Here is a 17,713-nt window from a genome sequence, read left to right as displayed (position 1 = left end):
TGTACCTTTGTAACAGCAACATGCCCTCTACACCGTGCTATTGCTGCTCTGACAGCATATTCATTGCGTCGATTCTTCGAGTTCCCAAGTCTACTGAGGTGGACATGTGAGTCGACTGCTGTGCACAGTTTATCATTGTTAACAGTGCCTTCTAGTGGTCAACTGCTAAACCAAGTTGAGAGTAAATCATCTCCCTGTGGAGGTACAAATGATAGCCGCGTTCAGGGAGTGGCCGCGTGGACGTGAATGGATGTGAGAAGGACAGGCAATATACAGCTTCCTGACACGACGCTATTACTTAAGGACGAAAATCTGCCCTGAAAGCAGCAGAGATGGAAATAACAGCCCTGGATGGGCTGATTTAGAGGGCATATGCGGTGCAGGCACGCAGAGCACACGCTGAAGCAATCAGGCATTATTCTGAATATAGGCTATAAAATAATAGGCCCGCTTGCATTTAACTTGTCAGGTTGATGCTTCAAATCTCGAAATCCTTTCCCCTCTTTTACTCTTGTTTGTCTTTCTTCTGGATCACATGACTCTCTCTCTCTCAGTGTGTGTGTGTGTGTGTGTGTGTGTGTGTGTGTGTGCGTGTGTGAGAGGGACAGAGACAGAGATGCTAGTGGATTTTGCTTCTGGCTACAATTACACGTAGGATGTCCAATGGAAGCAACAGGTGCAGACTAGGTGAGTTATGGTCCAGGGTAAGTGTCCCTGCGCGTGTCATCTCCACAGGAAAACCAACCGGAAGAAGAGATATAGAAAAGCTGTAGATGTATCAAAAATATATGGTACAAATAACTGCAAGTCTATGTTTGTGTCCTAACCTGTAAATAAGTGAATGATTCCATAGGAGACATTTGGTCTTTCTGGTGCTTTTGGAAAAAAACGTAAATGCAAAGCATCCTTTTAGATTTCCCTTTGATGCTTTTCCTTACTAAGTATATTCCTTTCAATCCATCATAATGGATGTATGGATGCATGACTCCACCAGAGTTACCAACAAATTATTTTTCACCAACCAGAAAGAATGATAAAGTAAAAAAAAATATTTCCCCAAAAATGGAAGTTAAAAATGTTTTTATTTTCACCAAATTGAAATATACATGTTATTTGTGATTTTTGTGTTATTTCTTACATTGTGGGCCCCTCTGCAAAGAGACTCTCTAATCATGGACGTTTTCCAAGATTACAAGAATCTTCTCAAAAACCGTATTGAAAAAAAAAAAGATACTTTTTTGATGTAGCTGCATGGATTATGTGCGCGGTACTATAAACGTCACCTCCTGCAGCGTGGAGCCCTCTAAACATGCGCCGTGGAGAGCGTGGAGCTGCAGCTGCAGACAGTGAAAGCCCGCAGGTCTCCCCGGTGCTGTGCGCGCTTGGATGAGGGCTGCCTTTGCTCTCTCCGCTGTTGCCTCTTGCTACTCGGCATCAGCTCAGCCTTCAGGGCGAGAGCAAGAAGTAGAAGCAGAAGAAAGAAGAAAAAAAAAAAAAAAAGAAGAAAAAAAAAAGTTTGGCCGCCTGCCAAGTCGTGGAACAAGTGCGCCTCCCTCCCTCGCTGTTTTGCATAGCATATTCAGTTAGGGGTTTGGGCTCGGCTGTTTTTAAAAGGCAAGGCAGCTCTCCAGTTGATCAGTCTGCTCAGGAAACTTCTGCTGGAGAAAGTACTGGAGCCCAAACTGAAGGGGAGAGAAGTTGAGGTTTTGTGCAAAGAATTTCTTTACGCTTGCAGAGGACATCTCTAAGGGGGAGAAAAAAATCACAAATATATATTTTTTTTCCAGTTGCAGTTGATTTGAACTGTTTTTGCAGGGTGCACGGCGCAGAGCCTCCGTTAATTAATGTGTTTTAAGCAAATAGCAACACTCTTGGATAAAGACTCCTGGCTTTAGCTTTAAAAAAAAAATCGGATTATCTGACTGAGGCATTGTGCTTAGACCAGTCTACTTTTGTTCCCCCTCCTCTTCGCATTTGAGGTTTATGCTTATAACTGAAGAGAACACCAACAATGTTTCTGAGTCTCTGCCTCTTGGTGACATTTATCTTGGGACTGTCCGGGTGCTTGGGCTCATACGTGCCGTGCGAGCCTTGTGACCAGAAGGCGCTGTCCATGTGCCCTCCGGTCCCGGTCGGCTGCCAGCTGGTCAAGGAGCCGGGCTGCGGCTGCTGCCTTACGTGCGCCCTATCCGAGGGACAGGCGTGCGGCGTGTACACCGGGACGTGCACCCAGGGCCTGCGCTGCTTGCCGAGGAGCGGCGAGGAGAAACCCCTGCACGCCCTTCTCCACGGCAGGGGAGTGTGCACCAACGAGAAAGGATACAAACCTGCCCACCCGCCCATAGGTAAGACGCGCACCGGCTGCCCGGGCTCAATGCATGCGTCGGGATCGACTTGGGAATGTGTGTTCGGCTGCCGGATGTAAATATAATATATATATAATATATATTTTTAAGCGTCGTTTAGATTGGGGACAGCAGTGCGTGATATATCTTGTCCCATGGGGGGTTCCACTGTGTGCTGCTGCGGGATTGCGCCCATAGCGGGAAATACACAAACAACTAGAATCGAGGTTACTTCACGATTATACCTATTTACCCCCCCACAGCAAGGTGAAATTACATGTATTTATGTCATACGTTTGCCAGATCCAGGAGGGGGTGGGGGGTCCTGGGTCTCCGGGTGGGGACTGTAGGAGAAGCGGTACCCGCTGCTCTCTGACGGAGCGCCTGTTTGACAGATGGTTTGAGGGGGCCGTCTGATTAACTTGTATCCACCGCCTCGATTAAACTGCCCCCCCCCCCCCCCTCTCCCCCCGAACCCACCTCCCCCCACCCCCCATGAGCTTAAAACACTCCTCCTTCCCCTCGTGACACGAACGCGCCGTCGGCCGAGCGCCCTGCGGGCTCTGCGTTCTGGGCTGGAGCGGCACCGTCGTGTTGAACGCTGGTCGCAGTCGCCGCACACACGCACGGCGACCAGGCTTTTTTTTCTCCTCTGCTGCGGTAACAACGCACATGATGCCCCCCCCCCGTCCCCGTCCCCGTCCCCAACCCCGCGGTTGGAGTCGTGTCTCCGGTGCGGGGACAGTGGGTGTCAAACTGCGGTGTATAGCGATGAGCAGCGCACTGCCTCCACAAAGATCCGGGCAGTTAAACAAAAAAAAAGCAGTTCCGTTTTATCTCTAAGGGACACTAAGGAGACACGTGACACAGTTCAGTTCGTCTCATTTCCACTCTTGTAACAAGTGTCTGTCCCACGCGCGCGCGCAGGAGCGCATCACGCTTTTCTACCTCTTTTCTATTCTTCTTCTGCCTTTTTGAATTATCATTCGCACCTTGACGTCAGACAAATCGGGAATAAGCAACAGGATTCCACTCCGCGACAAAACCCCAAAAAAAGAGAGAAAAAAAGCGCACGGCATCTTGTTAAAGCGGAATGCAGATCGATTTAGGGCTGCAAGCTGCCGCGAGCGTTGCGTTCAGAGTCGGATTACCGCTAAATCTGTATGCGTGACAGAGACTCAGAGAGAGAGAAAAAAAGGAAAAGTCACGGAGACAGTTAGACGAGGAGAAAGACAGCGCAGCCCTGAATGATTTAAGGCATTTCTTGCCGTGGCTGGGGGGACGGGAGGGGGGAGACGGGGGGGGGGGGGGGGCACTGTCGCTCGAGAGTTTTTAGCAGCCTGTCAACAACTAGGTGGTAACCACAAAGGGTTCGGCCGCACGCCTCATTCCATAAAACAGGCCGCCACCGGGGCTCATTTTGGGGCTGTTGACAAGAGTCATTAAGCCGCTCGCGCCCCAGAGCGCGGAACACCTCTCCACTTAATGACGTCACGGCCCGACGTGGTTTGTCCGCGCACGCCGCCGGTTTACTGAAACGCGCCCGAGAGAACCTCGCGCTCCACTGGGCGGAGGCGCAGCGGCTCTCGGGTCCCGCGGGTTCGCTCATCGCTTATCGGGGCGGGGCGGCGGCAGCGTGGGCGCGCATTGTCTGTGTGAATGATGACACCTCCGGCGGTTTCGTCTCGCTCTGCCTTCGAACACAAAGCACACGCACGCACGCACACAGACGCGGTTCCTGACTTCTTTATTGGCCCGCGGAGGTAAATCACAGCATCTTCTCTCTCTCTCTCTCTCTCTCTCTCTCTCTCTCTCTCTCTCTCTCTCTCTCTCTCTCGCTCTCTCTCTCTCTCTCTCTCTCTCTCTGGCCTCTGGCGCTGCATCCGCTGCATGGGCGCGCATTCACAACGCAGTGATTCAGCAGAATGTGATTCAACAGAATGTCTCTCTCTCTCTCTCTCTCTGTGTGGCCCGGTACTGGTCTGGTACTGGTGAGGTGAGCTTCTGGTTTCCTGTGGTGTGGGGTTGCAGCTGTCATTGTGCTGCTGAGCAAACCAAACACTAGGAGGAGGAGCTCAAGTGTCCGCAAGCCTACTAAATATTGACCTGGGGCAGCCTGAAAGTGGGAGAGGAGGAAGAGAGGAATATTTTGCCATCCTGCAGCCCTAACTCTCCCCTAACCCCTGGCCTTCTTTTTTTTTCTTCTTTTCTTTAAAGCTCATGTAGAAAAATGGACCCTGGCCGTTGCTCCGCGACTCACATTTAGCTGCCGCTGCGCTGCGCCAAGGCGTTTGCTGCTGGGGCCACTACGACTTTGTTGGCCCCCCTACGGGTGAATAAGCTTGCCAACAGATATGACTTCATGGCGGCAGGCCCCCTCATCACCTCAAGCTTCTCAAAGGGGCCTTATGTTTTAAAAACGCATTGTTCTTTGCCAAGAAACCAAAGATGATTAGGGAGTGGTTCCAAATGCAGAATACTCGACACACACACGAGCAAAAATACTATGCCCTCTTATTAGCATAGCAACAGGAAACCCGGTGCCTTTACTGAACTCTTCAATACTTTGCATTCGCTCTCTGTGTGCGTTCCGTCGGAGTTAGTGATTTTTCCACATGTCGCATTACGGCAACGGCAATCGAGTCGGGCAACTGTAGACCTCCGACACTTTGCTGTTCGCCAAAGAACTTCCCACACGCATGGTTGCAGCTGGTTGCGTCAGAAACACCTCGCAGAATAACTTGTCATCGCGTACTTTCGGGAATGGCCATCTGAATCAAAGCAAGCGATAAAGCGCAGGTCGTCTTCGAGCCTACTCTCCGGGCTGATGCGAAGCAGCGGCAGCGCGGACGCCGGGCGTCCGTGCAGACGTGGCGTGGCAGATTATACCCCCGGTCACGTGTGGGCCCCAGCTGCTCCACAGCTTCATTAACGGGCCCATGCGAAAGGGAAGCCTGTGTGGCTTAACATCCGTCTCACCTTGAACATCTAAGACAGTGCAGCGAGGGCTTTGCATGCTGCAACTGAGCCGTTGCAGGTGTGAAGAATTATTGGAGAGGTCAATTTGTGAAAAATGTTGCACGAGGACTTAAAAGAAAAACAAAGGAAAAGTGACGCCCAATAAAACGTGAGGAACCCGCTTTCTCGGACGTGACATTGATACCCCTGATGTAGAAAACAGGACGATCTTCGCCACAGTCGTCGGCACTGGAGCTCTTTGGCACACTCGTCTGATTTCTTTGCTGTTAAACTTTACAGCGGTATTTGTAAAGATTCTTGGTCACAGACACATTTAGCCTGCTTGTGGCAACAGCTGTGAAGGAAATCAGGGCTTTCGCTGCAGTCTTTCTACACTGGGAGCATGTGATTCGATAAAGGCGGGGGGTGGGGGGCCGGTGGCCCCATGCTGGGCTTTAAAATGATGTCACACATCTTGACACCTGACCTGTGATCTCACCTACAACACCTAAGCGGGAGAGAGGACCAGAAATAGGCCATTTTGGTTCCTTTCGGATCTGGGAAACAATGGAGGCTCCAGGGACTTCTCTTAAACGCTGGCGCTGTGTGAGCATGAGAGAAGATTTTGTTTGTCTCTGATGCAAGTGGGTAAGTTCATCTGAGGCACAGAAAACTGCGTCTTGCTAAATACTTTGGAAAAAAACTAAATTGACCCATTGTTGATCCCTGGTTTTGTGGAGGAAAGAACGTTCCAGCACATCCAATCCAATGTTTATACTGCAAAATCAATGAATTAACGACAATGTCAGTTTGTCTCTCTCTGTGCCGATTCCTCTGCTGCATGGAGATCGGCCTTGTGCGGCACAGCCGGGGAGCGCTCGACTTTTGCCGAAATAGCTGCCCCCTGCCATCGGGGCGTCAGAGCATCGTCACACCCGGCAATTCTCTTGTGGCGATGGCCAACCCCCAAAAAAGAGAATGTGGCGCGTTGAAGAACCCAACTCAAATGTAGGATGAGACGGTAGGCCAAAATTAGGGAGAACCATGCGCCTCGCCGTGATAATTTGCAACGTGAAACATGGACTCGTCTCCACCGAGGAAGCCGTAAAAGGGGTCAGAAAGTATGCTTACCTACAGAAGCATTTCCCCTCTTGGAAGTTTTTGCATCCTCTCGTAATTCCTGCTTTGTGATTTATAATCCTAGAATTGTTCTTGTTGCTATTTATACAGCGATTTCAGAAAAGCAGGAAACTTTTTGATTGCATGAATATATTCTGCGTACACAATACCGTGGGAAGAGTTATTTCCTGCATTTCCAGGAGCCGGCCGAGGCCACGCACAGGGTCGAGCAACGGAAGCTCCATGGAAACCACAGGATTTAAGGATCAAAACATTTCAACGTTACACTGTCACGGACAGAACGTTTGATAAGGGCCACATTTTTTCTGCTCCAACTCGTTTGGAATGGAGCCTTTTTCCAGTCATCAGCCTCTCCGTCGTCTCACGTAACCGTGCTACGTGCACTAGCTGTCAAGTCATGTGCCAAGGGTGTATCTTATCTTGTCACTTTATGACAATTCAACACGCCACCCGCGCCAGAGGGTTTCGTGACGGGGATGCTACGTGTTTAACTTGATCTGCAAAATATTTTGCCTCCTAAGAGTTTTAAAAGCCTCTGCGACCCATATTTCCTTTTCATCGGAGCTTAACTTCTGTGCTGGTGCACACACATCCCCGGTGACTTGCACGACTCCCTTTCCGCTCTAGAAACTGCAGGGTTATCGACTTAACATTAAGTAGTCTGAGGCCTGGGGATGGTTTATTAACGTAGAGCTTTATATGACACAATCCCTCAAGCTCATTTACCTCCACATAATCTTGTGCTACCCTCTGTTGAGATTAGACGCCACCTTTATTCACAACTCTTACATCTTGAAAAGATGTCATTTATGATGCAACAAAGGCTGGACATAACAAATGCTGGAAAATCTGACGAAAGGTAGGACAATTATTTGTCCTAAATTCTTTTATAGTCTTTAAGATCCGGAGGGAAGAAGACGTGGCACCTTATCTTTCATTCTCGGACTGTTGCCCCTAAGAAACGTGGTATATTCATGAGGCATAATGGTGAGCAGATGTTAATTTTTAAACGGAAAAGTATCAGGTGCACCTCCTTTGGCTACGCCGCTCCTCTCATCCTAATGAAATCTTTAGCTCGAGCAGAAAGAGAGAGAGAGAGATAGCGGCACAGCTTCGGGCTCAGCTGAATGGAAGAGCTGCACATGACTTGGCTCACTTGGCGCCCGTCCAGCGTCTTGGCTGAGTTTCAGGAGTTAAACACAGACCCTGTAAGCGTCCTTTACAAGTTGGGTACCGTGAGCACGGAAAAACTGGAGTTTTTTGTGCCACACCGAAGAGCCCACTTCAGACATTTCTCAAAGTGACTCATTTGTAAGGTGAATATAATCGATGTGCCACGACTCGGACCTGTCTGAGTGCCATTTCCTCGAATGAGATTACACATGAAAGAAGAATGCACGTTAAAATAAAAAAAATAAATAAATAAAAACACAGCCCTCGTTTTTATATTTCATTGCCAAATAAACACCCCGAGGAATTACTGGGCCGTGCAGCAGAAAATGCAGTGTTTTTCCACCCTGGCCACATGCACGGGCGTACATAGGAATGCTGGTTTGACGTATTTATTTATAGCGAGTAATAGCCTCGTAGTCTGAGCGGGGGAGACACAAGGACATATCTAAACACAAACCAAGGCCTGCCAAGTCATGAGTTGTGAGATTAATTTCAAAGCAACGGCAGCGCAGCGCAGAAGCCAAAGACCCAATTCTGGTAATCACCCCCCCCCATCCCCCACCCCCCTCCCTCGCCCTCCCAGGGACTCCAGACGCTCATGCTGTGTCAGGGCTCTTTGAACATCAGTTTTTTGGAGCTTGTGTCCTTGTTTTGTCTCGGAGCCATTCTCTACGGAGGCTGTGTACCAACAGGCCAGTCAGCGACTTCATGGCAATTTGTGAAATCTTTTTTTTTTTTTCCCAGCCTTTTCTCTCTGCTTTGTATGGAAGTTGATTTGTCTTTCAGCAGCACTTGGCCCTCCGGTCCGCAGCCAACATTCCTCTCTGGTTCAGTGCCTCCGGCCCTGCGCACCACGACGGGTTTCCTTGTCAGATAAATATAACCAGGGTCATCCACCGGCACCATCGCTTCGCCCAGTCGGGGCCTGGCAAAGTCCCCACAATAACTCTGTACTTATGGAACAGCTAAGCCAAAATTGGGTAGGGGGGGGGGCCCTCTTTCTGTGCCCTCAAAGAACCTCTGGGCTGGGGGTTGAGGCTTAAGAGGCTGAGCCCCAAACATAAGACAAGAGGGAGCGTGTGGGTCGGGGGGACTCGGGAGGTGGGGGGTAAGGATAAAGGACCTAAACCTGTAAACATCCTATCAAGAGTCTATAGTTCGCCCCTGGGGGAGCTAAAATTACGTCTAAGAAGCGCATAAAATGTGACAGAAATCCACAAGCGTTTATATGAGTTCGCAGAGCAACTGGAATTTCCTCAGCCTGACATTTAAATCAGTTTAATGAGGGCCACGTCGCCGCAAAGTTACAACACTCAGAGGCCCACGTTGAAGCTTAGCAGTCCAGATAACGTGCGAGCAAATTTTCCAAACACCTCATATGCAGCCATGCATGTGATGCCATTTTATAGACATCTGTTCACTCAGGTGTATCTGTATTAATAAACTAGATTTCTGATATATTAAAGATATTGAAATAATAATAACAAAATCTAATTGGCCTATCATGAATGGATTTGTTTAACCTTACTTTTCTATAACTGTATGACAAGGTCAGGTGGTGGCGTTGTCGGGAGCTTGAACTCCTGAGTCAGCTGAAGGATTTCATCAGCTGTTCATCAGAGGTCCAACCTCCCCGCCTCCATAAACAAATGCCAAGCCACCAAACAGTTGGTGTCGCAAAACCTGGTAAAAGCACCTGGTATTGTATTCAAATGAGACGGATTGCTGCAAACATTCACATCTCTGATATATGAAGATGGCAAATTATTCAGGTTTTTTTTCATTGATTGTAAAATGTTGCAGTTATGCATCTATATTTCCTTGTTCTACTCCATGAGGACTGTTGGATCAGACATCACTCTTTAAAGAGACATTTAACATTCTTGAATTTTGGGGGAACTTGGGGAATTTCCCACTTAAGTGCTTCTGTAACCGAATGAGCAACTTTAGACGTGAGTTGGAGTTGAACGACGACCAGAGTGTTTCACTTTAGTAGCCAGTTTACACACTGTGTCATCGTAGAACAATAGCCAGTGGGTTCCGAGATTACATTTACACAAATGGGTCACAATGGAAACCAGCACCAACACTTGGGTAACCCTGAGATTAACCTACTCCAAGACAATTATGTTGTTAACCAATAATGCGTACGAGATACGTTTTTTAGCTCCATTCTATGCTCATGAGGATTTATATATAAAACGAGGGATCAACAAGTGACTTGCTAAAACTAACCACCAACAACGTTGGACTTCCCCTCCGCTCTCGAAACGAAAACAGCACCTTTCAGCTCTTCCTTCCTATCGCAGCCTCCATCAGTCTAACGTTGAGGTGTAGCAAACAGCTGCTCATAGCTCAATGCTCGATGATCCTGCTGTACGCTATCTGCCCAGCGCCAAGCAGACACAGTAGAGGATTTAGGAGCTACAAAAAGCCTGTTATCTCCCTCAAGAGTTGGTGCCGACCAAAACGCATTGCATTTCAGTAGAGGACAAACACAACTTGCATGCCAGCGCCAAGCATTTTCTCATATTATGGTTTTATTGTATTGTAACTAACACATTATCGGACTCACATTGTTTAAAAATGCAACAATGAACTGTTTTCTACTTGCTCCACAGCGGAACGGGAGTCTCGAGAACACGAGGACGCCATTACCACAGAGATTGCAGATGAGCTGCAGCAAGCTAAAGTGCCACTCCTTCCCAAAGACATTGTGAACAATAAAAAAATGCACGCGCTGCGCAAGGAGCAGAAGAGGAAGCTCGGCAAACAGCGCTCCATGGGCTCCCCCATGGACTACTCCCCTCTGCCCATTGACAAGCACGAGCCGGAATTTGTAAGTCTTCAACGTTATGTGTAGAATGTGAACATTTTGGACTTTGGTCACGCTTAGTATTCCTATCTGGCTGCATAGTTATCATGCATTATCGTTATATCTTTGTGTTGAACTGAATAAAGGCGGCTTTGTAACCGTATGGTGCTTTACCCCAAAGGGTCCATGCAGGAGAAAACTTGATGGGATCATTCAGGGAATGAAGGACACTTCTCGTGTCATGGCTCTGTCTTTGTATCTTCCAAACTGTGACAGAAAAGGATTCTTCAAGCGCAAGCAGGTGGGTTCGCTTCAGAGTCTCTTCTCCTTTGGACTTTGCATCGATATCTAGTAATTAGTATTGCTTTAACTTTCCCCATCCATTTAAATTAGGCTACTGTACCATTTAAGATTATTTTAGCATGTCAAACATTTGTTAAAAATGTCACTGCTTGGAAAGGGAAATTAAATCAGCAACAATCTTCCATTTCAATTCGGTCACTGAACTCTAAAAAGCTCGCTAATTTTCATTTAGCAAGTTAGCAAACCTTTGATACAACCTAATCTGCTACCCTTTGTCCTGAAGACCCACAAACAACATTTTGTGAGCTGTTGCCTCGTGTGCCAGGGCCGTCGCCCCCGCCAACCTTTCCACCCAGTAGCAGTTTTTAACCAAAGCTACAACGTTGTTTTTTGACCCACAGTGCAAGCCATCTCGCGGCCGCAAACGAGGCATCTGCTGGTGCGTGGACAAGTACGGCGTCCAGCTCCCCGGCACAGACTACAGCGGCGGGGACATTCAGTGTAAAGACCTGGAGAACAGCAACAACAACGAGTGAAAAAGGGAGGAGGAGACCACCCTTGACCCCCCTCCCACTCCCACCATCCCTCCCCACCCACAACCACCACGTGACCCAGGGCCCACGCCTCCTCTCTGAATCCCTTCTGTATGCTCCACCTTGCATTGGCTTCTTTTTTGAATTGAGATAAAAAAAAAGGAAGAAAAAAAAAATCCAAACGAAAGACCAGGCTGAAACAAAGACACCTGTATTTTCTTTTCTTTTCTGACCCAGCACTCATCTTTAAATGAGGGGAAGATTTCCTGAAGATTTAATAGATCCCTTGACAATTGCTCACGGAGCCCCTGTGTGAGGCGGATCCCCTGGCTGCAGATCTATGAAAATATATACACACCATGGACATCATTTTTATAGTAGTTTGGGTGTTTCAATACGACACTTTGTATGATATAAAATTAACACAAAATCCTTGTGAGTAAAATCCAACATCAGGCACATTGATTGAAAACATATCAGTTTTAGACAGTGGAACATGATGCCACTGTGCAACTGTTTATTGGCAGAGTAATTTGGTTTTTGGTCTGTTTTTCCAAAAGAAAAAAAAAAGAAAGATTAGAGAGGGATACGCTGTAACAGCTGACTCTATCTTGAAATGTGGTTCTGTCAGAGCACTTATGAATAGGGGAACCTGCTTAGCTGTACCTTCACAAAATGATGCGTGCATGAGTGTGTGTATGTGTACAGTGCGTGCGTGTGGTATGTTTCTGCCTTGTGTTGGTGTATGATGGAGCCTATTACAAAAAGAATGTCCTTTATTTCTGTTTTGTTTGATTTTGTCACAACAAGTATTGCTGGCGCTTGAAGTGGTCTTTGGGCTGGCCTTCTCTATAACCGATGTAAAGTATGCCTCGTGACACACAGAGTTTTGAAACAAAAGACTAAGCAGATTGTCACGGATGAAGCTATGTGTGGCTCTTCGACAATGTAGCTAGCCTGATATGCCAACTGTGCCTATTTAAACAGACACTGTCATGCAGGGCGACACAGAGCTCAGAGTGCGCTGACTCTACCGGTGAAACAAAGTATTTTCAGCTTAAGCAACGAGACTCAAGTTTGACCTCAAACCTTCGAGTTGAGTGCATTATCAAACTTGCCAGTGGAGCCAGTTGTCTCTCTGATCCCGTTGTGTGAAGTGTAGTTCTGTATGGTTTTGTTTGCGCTGTTTTCTTTGCCTTTAGTGAAGTAAAGACCGCCCACTTCTGAGCCATGTTCCTTTATCAAGTGGTTTCCCCTCAGTACAGCTACTACAGTGTAACCATGGTGTATTACATTACTTTTAAATATAGTTATTGAATGTTGTTTTGCCTGTAGAAACATAGTATGACAACAATGTAATTGTTCTTGGAAAAAGGAAAAAAACGATTTTAGCCTGTAAGAATGAGTTCTTTGGAGCCTCAGAATGGCCGTGAGTCAGTCAAAGAAGCTAACCCTCTGGAACCTTCTGCTTGCACGCCTCCACGCAAGGGTATTACATCTAACGGGAGGAGGATGATCAAAACAAAAAGGTTATAACAGGGTCATTTAAGTTGAGTTTTTTCTCTCTGTGTGCAAGTCACAGTGCCTTCCTTCATGCAATTACATTTAAACAGTGACGTGAAAGTGAAATGGATATCAAACTGGACAATTTCATTATTTCCGAAAGCGCCCCCCCCCCCCCCCCCCCAAAAAAAGAATAAGAGGTCTAAAATAGCTCTGATTAAGTGTGGAACAATGTACATAAAGGATCTCTAAATGGCAATTTCCATGTGTTATCTCCCCCTCAACCTCGGGGCAATTGTGGACAATAGTGATGAGTGAGAAGCTGTCCTCGAACGCAGTCGATTAGACCTCCCTCCTTTCGTTCTTTGATTACTGCTAAGCTATGATAACTGCTTTCGATGAATGCCAATGTATATCATTGCCATAGAGGGGAAGTCAAATGATGCTTGGACGTAAATCAACCGATTCCTTATAAAAGAGAGACGGCGAAAGTGCATCTCAAATGGCTTCCGGTTGTGAACGTATTATCAAGGTTCTCTGCCCAAACCCAAATCCCTACTACCACTTTCGAAAAAAATAAAGCAGCTTGCACTTATTTCAGTTACTCAATATTGATATTGACACACAACAACGTCCTAAGATGTGTTATCGTGAAGTTGGTGGAACAAGAAAAAAAGACAAAAAAAAAAAAAAACAGCCACAAAAGCTAGATGTTGTGTTATCTTGTGCTCACCTTTTAAAGGTGGCGCTTTGAGGTAATATTTGTCGACAGGGGCTGTGCAGCCCATGCCTGGGACCTCCAATACAGCAACATCCTTTAGGGAGAAATAGATTTTAAAGTAACATGCAGCTAGAGATGTTCTCATGGCCAATTGCACAGAAATGAGAGTTGGAGATGAGTGGAGAGGAGTTACGAGAGACAGAGGGGAGAGGACGAGAGAGAGCGCGCCATGGGCAGTGGTCATAATCAGGGCCTAGCCACTTCCCCGATATGGGGTCACCAATTGCATGACATTAGATACAGTTAGCAAGACAGTCAACGGGAGTTATGGAAACCTGGGGAGTGCAACACCGCAGCCGAGAATAGCCTTTAATGTGATACTATCGAGTGGGAAATGTATCTGATATCTGGGACCGTTCATTGTATTAATCAAGTGTGTGAATACTTCAGTGTTCCAGTTATTTGTTTCTTTTGTTTGGATCGCAGGTTGGTGTTCAGGCTTAAAGAGAATGGTCTCTATTAGTTCCTCAGGTTTCACATCTCCTACTTGGTTTAAACTCATATTCACATACTTCAGTAGTACAGTAACGACAGTACAGCTTTTTTTCTGAGTACATAAAACTTTCCGGATGTTATGAGTCAATACTATTTTTTCTCCATAATTTGGTGTTCACTGGCTTGTGAAATGAACCCCGTCACTGGCAGGAGTTCAGTGGGAAATAAAATGGTCAGTATTTGGAACTGCATAAAACAAACAAGAAAAAAAAAAGAAATCTCAAATTATTAAAGTGAATATCACTGTGTAATATTTATTCAACTTGTAATTTATGTACTCTTTTAACCTTTGTCTTTTTTTTGTTATGACAAAGCATTTATTTAAATAAAGTTATGTATTCATTTAAACACTGGTGAGGTTTTCATTTCTAGCGGTGCCTTTGTCTAAGTGGAGCGAGTAGACACCAAAATGGCTTGAAATGTACAGTTTGTACAGTTTGGCGCAGTGATCCTGGGTGTAAGCGCCGACTAATCTCCGAGGCACGAGCTGATAAACCTCTTAGACGTACGTCTGAGACACAAGGATCTCAGGCAGCATGCAGGATGTGACTCTAAAAAGCCTCGCCCGAAGGCAAGTCACCTGGTTTTCAACACAGTAGTCAAAAGATTGCACAGGAACAAGGAAGTAATTTAACATGAGTTTGAACTTCAAGAGGGGGTAGGAGGGGGGGGGGGGGGGGGGGGTGATAACATCTAGAGGGCCAAGCTCACTATTCAAACGACTCAGAGGAAGGGATTTGTGGCCTGGGGGAGGATTCATGTGAATGAAAAGCTACTTTTATCACCACTTAAAGGCAGCATGGACTCATCTGTGTAATGTCCATTCATAAAGACACACATGCATTACAAAGTGTCTGCGTAGAACACAATCTGAGGCGAGAAACGCGTGGAAGGTCTGGTTAATACGGCAGCAGTCGGACACACAAATCCACACATTTGTCACCCTGCTTTTTTAATAACATCATGAGGCGCAACGGAATCAACCGGTGACGTGAACATTGAAAACAATAATTATTTCATGTTCTTGATGATTGAAGTTTGTTTTTAATTTTACAGCATGCAAAAACATTCGTAAGAATAAAGCACTTGTGGGAGGTTCTAGGAATCTGTGTATTTCCTCGTGGATTCCAGGAAGAGGATGGGGACTTTTTGGGGGCCACCAAAGTCTTCCCCTGGGGGATTCAGGACTTTGACCATAACCAGATGTGGGTGACTGATGCGGGGCATAAAAGGGTGGAGGGCACAGCAGATCAAGGCTGCCGTAAAGGTTGTTGCGGTGTGTCTTTGTGCGTACATGCAGGAGGGAGGGCACAGACTTTGACTTCGGGGAGGAGGAAACATGTGTAGAAGATTTGATTTGTGAGGCAGTGAACATGACAATTACTATTTGCCTTCAAAGAAACTGACAACTGCACTTAGGACTTCAAAGCATTTATGCCCCTTTTATTACATAATTAAGGAACAACCTTGGATGGCTCCATCTGACATCAACTCACGCACCTCACTCCGTCCCAAAACTCGCTGTGCCCAGGATTACGGTGCCGCTCAGACCTCAGCGTTTGCACAGAATGTTGGTCCTTTTTTTGTGTTTCTTTGGATGCTGTGATGTAATTAAACATGTTATTAGTGCGTTAAAATTGTATACAATAGCTTGGGAGAGAATCTCACTTCCATTAGCCAGTGGCTCATCATTAAATGTGAGTTTTAGAAACAATGCCGGGGTATTTAAAGACATAAGCGTACAAATGGCATGCAGATGTTCACGCTGCATAATTGGGATCTTTGCAAATCACCGCTTGTGCTCTTGTATAATACTGTCTCTTAAAGAGGTAAGGGGTGGTTCTTTTCATCACCGGGATGGAGATGAAAGGAGATTTGAAAGAATGTACAGCGCTTGAGAGTAAATCGCATGACTTAGCGCTGGATTCCTCCAATGCCGGTGGTAGTAGACGGCAGACAAGTGTCTGCTAGTTTTCATCCAAGCCCTTTCATCAAAGATGGACTTAGACTTGGAATCCTTAATGGAAGGCTCTTCAGCGCGGATCGGATGTTACTGTGAGAACCTAAACTGCATGTTAAGGAAACCAACAATGAGATGCTCCTCTTTTGGCGGCCAAAAACACATTCTGTAGTCCTGTTTTTTCAGCAATGGTCAGATACGAAAATACACCGAAAAAAAGTAACGTCTGAGAGGAAAAAATAACGTCATGAGCGCTTTGGGCAACTAAGGCAAATAATTGCATTTTGGAATTTATCAAGTTCTGGCCATCTGGTGTCACAAAGAAATCGCTAAGATCTCAGAATGCACTTACATCACTAAAATAGCTCTGACTCGGCAAGAAAGAAATGCTGTTTGACAGATAGTAAACAGACCATCAATTTGGACCAATTATTTGGGAAAGGAAACAAACCCTAACAGTAAAATTACAAACACACTTGCTGTTTTAATCGTCCAGCACAAACTGCAGACCGACTTTCCTTCTTCACCCGTGATTCTTGCCCTATCCAATTCATTTTTAGCAATGTCTTGGTGCACCTTGACCTCAGCGATTAATTTAGTTTGTATAACATTCTGTATAATAGACTTGTGTCTAGATATAATTTAACCTGATCACAGTGCCATTAGACTTGGCACCATGGGACCATGGCAATTGGTCACAAGGACAGAGCGCCGCTGTAAGAGTGTGTGTGTTTGAGAGAGAAGATAAGCTGGAAGGTGAAGTATTGCACGCAATCATTCTGTAAGTTATTAATAACTCATTTTAATTGCTGCTTGGTCACATAACCAAAATCACGCGAACGTACCGCTTGTATAGTAATATTTAGTAATAATTGTGTTTTTACTTGAACTTGGGTCTCTGACCAGATTTACTTTTAATGTGGTCAAGAACCGTTGTTGGATGGCAATCTGATCACACAAAAGATATAATGCAAGGATGGATCTAGATTACAATCAAAAAAATATTACTTACGGTAAATAACTGTTTTTTCCTTTCTTTTCCCTTTGAAAAGTGCAAATTCACAAGTGCATTAAACCTTTTGTACCGATTCATGGCACTGTTAGCTTGATTAGAGAGAGCTGATGCCTTCCCATACCTCCTGGTTCCACAAGCCACTCTAACACAGCATATTTCTGCATAAACATTTCTTTTTAATCTTCCTACCAGGCTGACAAATATTACTTGGTTCCTTTGTCCACATTCGCGGAAGAATGTCTCTCCTGTGGCACTTCCTGCTTCCATTGGAGCACCATGTCATTTTAACAAAGATAAAACAACAATTATTTTGTTAACATTCAACAAGTACAGCTTCCGCGAGTCTAAGACGCAGACCCGCCATCAACATATCAAGGGAAGTTGTTGAATGCTAACAAAAGAAATACTAGCCTGTAAGTAGGGCAGATCTTCGGTTCTCCAGGCCAATACACGCACATGTGCTTTTGCACATACACGTACACATACACACACACACACACGGACAAACACACACACACACACACAATCACGCAAGCACACACACACACACACACAATCACGCAAGCACACACATACTCACCCCCACTTTTATTCCCACTGCTAAACTACCCTCCTCAGCCCATTGTGCCCAATCTATCAAACCCAAAACAAAAGACACTTGTTTTGATTTGTTTTCAGAAAAGGCCAGCTAG

At 46.0% G+C, this 17,713-nt stretch overlaps 1 protein-coding gene across 1 annotated transcript; it reads left to right on the top strand.

Annotated features, from left to right (window-relative positions):
• Positions 1 to 1,345: 1,345 nt before the first annotated feature.
• Positions 1,346 to 12,946, top strand: igfbp5b (insulin-like growth factor binding protein 5b). Its single transcript, XM_040201921.2, has 4 exons — positions 1,346 to 2,345; positions 10,238 to 10,455; positions 10,613 to 10,732; positions 11,136 to 12,946. The coding sequence occupies exons 1-4, from the start codon at positions 2,012 to 2,014 to the stop codon at positions 11,268 to 11,270; spliced, it is 807 nt and encodes a 268-aa protein (XP_040057855.2). The 5' UTR covers positions 1,346 to 2,011; the 3' UTR covers positions 11,271 to 12,946.
• Positions 12,947 to 17,713: the final 4,767 nt, after the last annotated feature.

This window comes from Gasterosteus aculeatus, chromosome 16, assembly GCF_964276395.1.
Source record: "Gasterosteus aculeatus chromosome 16, fGasAcu3.hap1.1, whole genome shotgun sequence".
Lineage (NCBI taxonomy): Eukaryota > Metazoa > Chordata > Actinopteri > Perciformes > Gasterosteidae > Gasterosteus > Gasterosteus aculeatus.
The sequence above is the reverse complement of the archived record's forward strand: the minus strand, read 5'-3'. Positions and strand labels throughout refer to the sequence as shown.

Coding starts and splice junctions, on each gene's coding strand:
- igfbp5b (XM_040201921.2), top strand. CDS start 2,012: ATGTTTCTGAGTCTCTGCCTCTTGGTGACATTTATCTTGGGACTGTCC. Junction 10,456..10,612: donor ACAAGCACGAGCCGGAATTT/GTAAGTCTTCAA, acceptor TTTACCCCAAAG/GGTCCATGCAGGAGAAAACT. Junction 10,733..11,135: donor GATTCTTCAAGCGCAAGCAG/GTGGGTTCGCTT, acceptor TTTGACCCACAG/TGCAAGCCATCTCGCGGCCG.